This window comes from Scatophagus argus, chromosome 15 (genome assembly GCF_020382885.2).
Source record: "Scatophagus argus isolate fScaArg1 chromosome 15, fScaArg1.pri, whole genome shotgun sequence".
Classification (NCBI taxonomy): domain Eukaryota; kingdom Metazoa; phylum Chordata; class Actinopteri; family Scatophagidae; genus Scatophagus; species Scatophagus argus.
In genome coordinates, this window is record NC_058507.1 from 19,365,796 (window position 1) to 19,374,821 (window position 9,026).

The window sequence follows — 9,026 nt, forward strand, 5'->3', positions numbered from 1 at the left end:
TGCTGGCAAAGTAACCTCTTTGCATTTCTTGTCCCAGGTCAGACCGTTAAGGCTATGAGTTCCACTCCAAGCCATCAGTCATCCTCACTGGGCCTGACCAACAGCTCCAGTTCCAGACTGGGACAAGGCCCTGGCCGCAGGACCAGAGGTAGGTCTAGTTATTAAAACATAACACCTTAATCAGAAGTCAGCAACAGCATCAGTCCATTTATGATGGTGTGCAACAAATTTCAGGTCTGTTATTTGATGAAGACTCTCGCCACAACACCACTGACTCCGTGTTTGGTCACCATGGCAACACGGGAGGTCGCCCAGGGTCGGCAGACTTCAGCCACAACACCTCCAGCTCCAATTCACCTGTCAACTGCAGAGGTGCACACAAACACACACACACATTTTAGCAGTTAATTCTAGATTTAACAGCAACAGCATATATTATCATTGCTACACTGAAATTACTTTATGCAAATGGTTCACACAGTATTCTGTCCTGAAATACCTGCCGTAGTCAAGTGCAAACCAATAATGCAGATATTTCTCTCTGTTTTAGACTCATCGGATCGTCAGGCTCGCTCAGCCAGCCTCTCTAGTGATGATGTCATGGGTCTCAGCCAGTCACAACAGACTCTGTCACGTAGCTCCACTCTTCCATACGACCACATACCCCAGAGGGCCCAGCCACAGCGTGGAGCCGGTGTCAGAACTAAGACCCGCACATCTTCTCCCGGAAGTGAGATGGTGACACTGGAAGAGTTCCTACAAGAGAGCAACATACAGTCACCTCCTATGGTAATCAATGCATATATTATTTTTAAAAAAGTTATTCTATATTCTATATATTGTGGTAATAAACATCCATTTTGTATCCACTTTATTTACACATCTCATATTATTATTATTATAATCCAGACACTCTCTGTACGTCCCTGCTCTTCCTCACTGTGTGGAACAGTCACCAGTCATTATGGGTTCTAATGGGTCATTGGTTTTCTACACAGGGGTATCTGTGTAGATCAAGTCAGGGAATATGGTAAGTGGTCTGAGGAGATAAGGAATGAGTCACCTTAAGAGAAAATAGTAGTGGGGGTTCTGTGTGATTCACAAACATATTTATTTGATTGAGCTTTTTAGCCTCAGCTGGAAGTGAATTTTTGGTCTGGTGAACCTCCTAGAAAAGTTCAGTTACAATGCAGGAATTTATTTTTTTAGGTCATCTCAATCAGCCTTATAAGATGTCCGCTTCGTGGGGGAAGCGATGTTACAGTACTAACAGTCTTTAGTCTTTAGTCCCTGAAGACAATGGGCTGATGGATTCAAGGTTCAGATTCATCTTAAACCAGCTGCTGCTGTCCATTTTGCTCACTGCTCTGAAACCCTTCCTGCCAAACAGTGAGTTTTTTGATTCATCTCTCTTCAGATGTTTGGTTTTGAGCCACAGCATTCATCAGTCATGAAGAGGACACACAGTACAGCATTCAGAACAAAACTGAGAGTAGCTGTGTTTCCATAGTGTCAACAATACTGATTGCAATAATTAAAATGAACTAAAAACTATATTAAATTAAAAATTCAAATAACAGTATGGTTCAAAGAGTGCAGTCAATGTCAAGATGAGTGACTTTATTTGACAGGGAAAGAAAAGAGCCAGTGAAACATTATCTCCCTGAACCTATGCCTTTTTTGTGTTTAAAAATCAAAGTACACATCTGCTCTAACCCTGCAGTCAATCCTTGAATGCATTTATTTAAAAATGATCATCAATTTAATGGACTGTGTATTCTAAAGTTAGAGTGCTGTACTTTCAGTATCAACTCCTCTGAGTGAGAGGGCCATCTGGACTGTGCAGTGTAAGATACATGTCCTTTATGTGCCTGTAAGTTTGAAAACCACACTGATTCTGTCATGATGCGGACATTCAGCTTTGAGGAAAATTACTTTTTACTCTGAACTCGAGTTATTTTGCAACCCGAATGCATCTCATAAGAAAAAGAAATGGCTTGTTCTTTTAGAGAGCACATTTTAGCTTATCCTTGAATTACACATTTGACGTATGCTGGCCTCTGGTCACTATTAGCATACATACACGCACATGCATATGTTTTATAATGCTGTCGATGGTATGTATCACCTCAGAGCAGATTCTGCAGCTGGCCCATCAGGTGACATTACTCATAGTTTCCAAGCAAGCAGCAGACACACTCATCTAGCAGTCATTGTCCAGATTTATGAAGGCACTTCTTCTCACCTCTAATCTAACTGTTGTGAGGCGGATTCCTGCCTACAAATCAAATGTTTCATTCCAGTCTGACATCTGCATATGTGCTCACTGAGCCAGACATGTGAAATCAGCGTGAGAATATTACTTGAAGTGACCGAACATGTGTTAAGACCAAACGGACGTCCTGTTTTACTAAAAGAACTTTAGCAAACCCATAGTAATTCTTATTGATGAGATGGAGCGGCTTTCATCGTTGCATCTAAAAGACACATTCCTGTGACAAGAAAATATGAATTGCACTATGATCCAGAGAGCAATACCAGTTTAAATCAATATAATAAATGACTGATTCCCCCCTTACATCAAAGGTTTTCATTTCACAAAAATCAACAAGCGTCAGGCACTTTGATGTAGGCTAAACACATGCACATTGGAAAAGATGATTTTTATCACACTTTTTCTCAAAGCTCATATGAGGAAGAACAATGATTGTGAAATAAGAACCTAGTAGCATTGTCAAGTGTTACAGATTTATTGAAAGCATATAAAAATGTATTATATTTATTTATTAAAATGCCATTCTATTAGAAGCACAGTTTAAGCACCTACCTAAGGTCCTCTGACACCTCAAAGTGAGAGTTTGTAAGACAAGTTTGGTGTCACCCAGGAGAGAAACATCCAGCATGGCTTAGGTTCAAAGATCACTAAATATGTTCAGTTCTGGTTTTAGTGGCAAGCCACAATTCTTAGTAGTTTGCCACTGTTGACCACTAGCACACTGCTGCCATTTTATACGGCAATAGAATGGCAGCAGTGTGCTGCCGTTCTATTGCCATATAAGATAAGATACTTTTTTACTGATCCCCAAAGGGGAAATTCACAGTGTGGCACCCAACAACATCAGGTCACTCATGTTCACCTGGCAATCACACTAACACATACCACTGCAAACAAACAAACACAAATAAAACAAACGATGACATCTGACATAATGTTCATTAGCATCCAGCTAGTATGAATGGTCAAATCATTGTAATCATTGTACAGTCACTGTATGCATAGTTCGTGTACTGTGAGTGCACATTATTAAATGGCAATGTACTCTAAAATGTAACTTTGCACTGTAATGATTTATCATAAAATGTAGCAATTTTACCTGACTTTATCTGATGCAGCACTAGTTAGCTGTAGCTACAGCTAACCTTGTTTGCTTAGCTATCATAAAAGTATGGCTTCCAACAGTGACAGCTGCCGTTAAAGACTGATGACCTTTGTCATGATATAAGGTACTGTTTTACACAAGCCTGCTAGACAAAGTGGGTCACTTAAAAATTAAAATGTTGATACACTTCTGTATTGTGATACTAAGATTTCCATTTCTATAGCAGTTCTAAAAAACAGATTTTTAATTAGATAGTTAAAGATCTTTTCTGTGCAAAGATTTGTGATTTATGTTGTTACCTTTAATCAAGTTATCAAGTTCAATCATAGAGTCACTCCTGTTTTAGCTAAACCCCCAAAAACAACAAAGCGTCCTCCATTTATTCTCATGACTCTTTTTTCACCTTCGCATAGGTGTCTACAGGAAGCAGGGAGGACTTGATGACAGACTATTTCACCAGAAGTCCCGCCCCCTCCGCACCAGCTACCAGAGACCAGGTGACCCCCACCAGCTACGTCACACCCACTGTACAGTCATCCAACCAGAGACCAGGTCAAAGTGTCAAGCCCTCACCCCGCCAGCCTGTAGGCCAGTCCCCTGCCTCAGGCCAGCCCGTCACCCAGAGAACCGGCCAATCACTGAGCAGGGCTTTCAGCCTGGCATCAGCTGATTTGCTGCGCTCCAATGGCCCAGATGGTTTCCGTGGGAATGAAGGCCAATCAGATGTGGTTGTTCGTAGACAAGGGGGAGGGGCTAACGGGAGAGAGCGACCTCTCTCTGCTCGTCTGACTGGTTCAACCAATCAGCATGGAGATAGCGGCTTCCTCAACCCACCAATTCATCATTCGTCTTCCCTCAACTTGCAAACAGAGAGATATGCAGAAAGAGAAAAAGAGCGAGGGAGGACTGCCGCATCTCGAAACGGCCCCTCCTCATCCTCCTCCTACCACCACCGTGGAGAGGTCGCCATGGTAAGCCCCGTCAGGGCCGTGTCCGCCACACGGCCCGATGAAGTCTCAGAGCATGGGGAGGTGTCAAGGGAGGGGCGGTCAGGTGACTCCTTCCACCTAAAGAAAGAAAGTGAGAGGGCAAGGTGTGGCTCCGTCGAACGGCCAAAAAGCACGCCAGCTTCCCCAGACCCCAACAACGACCCCCAGACTGTGTGGTATGAGTACGGCTGCGTCTAAACACCGTCAAACTGCAGTCTGCTCGAGCTCAACACTGGAGCTTTATGGCCTGAGACACCAGTAATCAGCCTCTGGCCTCTGGTCTCTGTTTTCTGGATAAATAACTCTTGGAAGTCTACGGTTAAGCTTTGCTGAAAGGCGACTTCAATTAGAGAAGCCAGAGTTTGAAACATCTGGGTGTTCTGAGTTCACTTTGTATTTTCTGAGACAAACTTTTGTAGATGAACAAGCAAATTTGATTCCAGACGCCACCTGCCAATAGGAGTCGCCAGGGATTACAGCAACACACAAACAATCACCTCAGTGACATCTCAGTTCCTGTAGGTTTGAGCTCATTACTGGTCTTTTTATGGATGTAACTTTAACACCACAACACTAGAGATGATCTCTTAGAATGCTGGAATTCATTGGACCTGCTGTTTTATGATCAACATGTTCACTGTGATTCAGCAAGCAGCCTGAGCCCACAGGAGGGTTTCGTCCAGTGGCAAAGGAGCGACCAAAATAACTTGTTTTTTGTTGCCGTTACTCGCTGTTTGAAAAATGAATTGTGGCGAGATGATCCAGATGTTGATTTGTGTGCTGATTTTAACAAATACCGAACCGGAGATGCAAGCTGAGATGCCTCGTTTGAGAATCCATAACACTTAAGGCCTACAGGAACAGGGGACATGCCACATGCATTGTTGTGGAGCAGAATACTAAGGAGGGGCTCAGTCTATGAGCTGGAAATGGGACTGCTGATCAACACACTGGCCCCGCTTATCTGTTCACCCGAACACCACCAATTCTACAAACCTGTATGCCGTCACGAGAGGGGTGACTGAACTTAAGTGATGGCAACCAGAAGCACCGGAGCGATTGAATGTATCAGATTTCTCCTCCTTTTTGTGTCCTTTTCCTCCTCCGTTATCAAAAACAAACACTGGAAAAGATGAGAGAGAGGAGGCAAGGAAACAGATGAATTCAAGCAAAGAGGCCCGACGCACGTTAAAGAGAAAGGAGAACAGAGAGTGACAGTAGATGGAGGGATACTGAGACAAGAGACAGATGGAGAGACCGATATAGTGACGGGAGGACACATAGATAAACAGGACGGAGATGGAGGGACTCCTCCCAGTTAAATTACAGTCTTTCTCCCTCCATCTTTAGATTCTGTCCCAGCATGCAACACTCTGACACTTTACTGGAAATGTTGCTTGACCCGAGCCGACACTAGTTTCACAAACACACACGCATACAGACACACATAAATATAATGATATATACAGACACAGAGGCATTGTCCTTGAGGGAGTTGGTTGTGGCTTTGCTAAACCATTGAGCTGGACTTAATTCACACACACACAAACACATACACCACTGTGTAAACCCCTGTGTTATGGTAGGGTGTGCTGCCTGCTGCACGCTAAGTTAGCCAGACAGTTGTAAGCACTGCACAACAGGGAGAGAGAGGGAAAGAGAGATAATCAGGCTGAATCCAGACCCACTAGTGAAATAGTCTGCACCTCCACCAAGGCCAACAGTCAACTCCTCTGTGATGTGCAAATCTGCACATCTGGATTAGAATTACATCAAAATGCGGTAGTGCATAGCTTAAGTGTCAGCATCACTTCTCAGTCACTGGATTGAATACCACTGCATTACCATTAAGACCGCAGACTTACAGAAGGTAAAATACACACAGAAAAGAGGGAGAGGGCGATGAGGAGGTGGGAGAAGTAAATCAGAATATTCCTTGGCAAAAAAAGAAAACATGAGCACGATGCCGATGAACTGACCCTTCGTCTGCACTGCTGTTTGTGAGACCAAACCTGTCCTCCCTGCATTATTAATGACTGACAGCAAAGGCATTCCTAAAAGCACTAGAAGCACTAGAGTGATGATGAGAAGGAGAAGAAGGAGGAAGATGTAACACTGATGTTGAGAAGATGAAGATTTGACTGGAATCCATCATTAAACTTTCTTCAATGTCAATATGCAGCAAGTTAAATTATTCTACCTGTAACATTTGTACATTAGATTTTATAAACTGGTCAAATAGCAGAAAACTTGGGATACTTTTTGTTAAATCTTTTGGGATTTGACCTTGAAAATGTTTGTTTATACCAAAAACCCCAATCCAGATCAATGCTTGTAAACTGCTAAAAACTCTGTATTTCCACTGTAAAACTTTGTAAAAGATTGTTTTTAAATACTTTAAAAATGATAGTAGCGAGCTCATGCTAGCAGGTGAAGTCAGATGATGTGAAACGCTGCAGGGCGATGCTGTCAGCAGTTTTGTTTTGGAGTTGGTTGGGTTCCCTTTGTTTATGTCTGCACTTAAAGCATCTCTGCATGATTAGTTTCCAAAGCCTTCAGGATGTTTCTGTGTGTGTGTGTGAGAGAGAGAGAGAGTCAGTGTATATCTGTGGGGGGTGGGGGGGGGGGGTTCAGTTTGCTGATGTCAGAAGAAAATAATATTGCATTCCCAGAAACAATTTTTCTTTTATTGCAAAGCCATCACACACATGCTTGATTATTACTATGCTGTTGGCTTTCTGAGAAGCGTGTGTATGTTAGAATCCTGTGTGTGTGTCAGTCTGTTCGTCTGTCCCGTTGTCCCATGATTCTCTTCTTAACTCACCAGTTTGAAGGACTGTTGTTCCTATTGGTCAACTCATCTGCTCCATGTGGGGAGCACCAATACCAAAATCACCAGCATGACACTGGTGCTTCACGCTCAGAGAACCAACAGATTCGATTTCCTTGAAACTTGGTGTCCTGCGTCTGTGGGTTGCACTCTCTCTGGTGCTAAGACCCACGGATGACAGCAAAGGACGCGTCACATGAGAGAAGTGAAAGCAGATTGACGTCACTGATATTTCCTGCTGTAACTGGAAGAACTGCTACTATAGTTCACTTTATGACTTTCTGACTGCTATGCTGTGATGTGACTACTGTTAAAAGGCTACTAGATTGAGTAGAAGATGAAGTTGATGTTATTACGGCCGCAAGCTTTTTGGTAATAAAGATTTCTAAACTGATGCTCCTCCTTCTTTGTGTCAGTGTCTTCCTATTTGGGACAGCTGTCTTTCATAGGTAAAGACTGACAGCTTCATAAACAGTTCGAATGCTACATTAACAGGCTGTTAATGGTGTTTGGTTGTGATCCTAGTTGGTGCAGTGGTTCACACCATTGCCTGAAAAGCAAGAAGGTTTGTGTTTTCTCCCTGCGACTGCACCCATTTCTCTTGCAGTCCAAAGACATAAAGACGTGCAGGTTAGGTTAACTGGTGCTTCTAAATTGCCCGAGGGAGCAAATGGTCTGTTTGTCTTTATATGTCAGCCATGTGATGAACTGGCAACCCGTAGGGTTTTTTAATCAGAAATGCCCCCCAAAATTAACTAACTACACTGTCTTTTTTTGTACTTCACTGATGACTGAATTGCTTATATTAAGGTTTGCTGATCAAAGACAACAAGCAATATGAATGTGACATCGCATTGGGATCTATAAAACTGATGGATTTTTTTTTCCTCTTACCATATCTGATTATTTGAAAAAATAATATCCAGATTAACTGCTACTAAAAATAAAAAAAAGTACTTTTGTTTGACTCAGTCAATCGCAAATTCTATTTTGTTAAAATATTAATATGCTGGTATTGGATTTTTCTTACATATTGAAATCAGCATTGGCCTTAAAAATTCCGTATCATTTGAATGCTGCTCCTCAGATGCATGTAGATCTGAGTGGATCCTGTAAAATGCAGCCTTATATCACAGAATATTTGTATATTATTGTTTTAAAATAAATGTTGTGTGTTTGTCTGATATGTATGAAAAGAAGCAGTTGAGGACTAAAACCTCAAGTGAACCCAACATCAACTTAACCACCAGCAAGTTTCAGTTGTGTGAAACCATCTTGCCAACAGAGGAATTAAATCAACAAAATGCCAGTGGGTATTTTTGAAATGCACCTGTTCCATCATTTGCATATGAGGGTTTGTTATTTTGAAATTCTGAAGAGCTCAGTGACGTAAAGGCGTTACTTTCCATTTTCATCCAGCGTCCAACTTTCACCTCCCTTTTATTGTTCCCTAAATAACACCCTGTTCATCACGTCTTGGTATTTCAGGATTCATTGCAGAGTTCCTCTCTTTACCAGAATGGGATTTATCATTTAATATTTCCCAGAACACCTGAAGGTTCTTAATGTATAGATAAAACATAGTCCACTTCCACTAGAAGGTGTGTGTGTGTGTGTATGTATGTATGTGGGGGTGAGTGGGGTTGGGGGGTGGTGTTTCCAAGATGGTGGTTACAAGAAACTAGCCTAACTGATGGAAAGGAAAGCACTTACACTCATACTGAAAACTGATGTGTGAAAGTAATAAATAAATATGAATAACTGTGACTGGAGCTCCCCCACACTCCCCTCAGTGCCATGCTGAAATGAATATGGACGGATGAAGTT

At 42.2% G+C, this 9,026-nt stretch overlaps 1 protein-coding gene across 3 annotated transcripts in view; it reads left to right on the top strand.

The window, feature by feature from the left end:
• The window catches only part of ccdc88c (coiled-coil domain containing 88C), a 45,060-nt gene extending 36,231 nt beyond the window's left edge, over nt 1-8,829 (top strand). For 2 of the 3 annotated variants that reach the window (XM_046412251.1, XM_046412252.1), the window contains exons 28-31: nt 38-148; nt 235-372; nt 551-789; nt 3,794-7,594. In XM_046412251.1, coding sequence (XP_046268207.1) covers nt 38-148; nt 235-372; nt 551-789; nt 3,794-4,567 — 1,262 coding nt within the window. In that variant the 3' untranslated portion in view covers nt 4,568-7,594. Of the gene's footprint in view, nt 1-37; nt 149-234; nt 373-550; nt 790-3,793; nt 7,595-8,800 lie in introns of those variants that run through there. The other variant, XR_006845351.1, reaches the window with a different exon arrangement.
• Nucleotides 8,830-9,026: the final 197 nt, after the last annotated feature.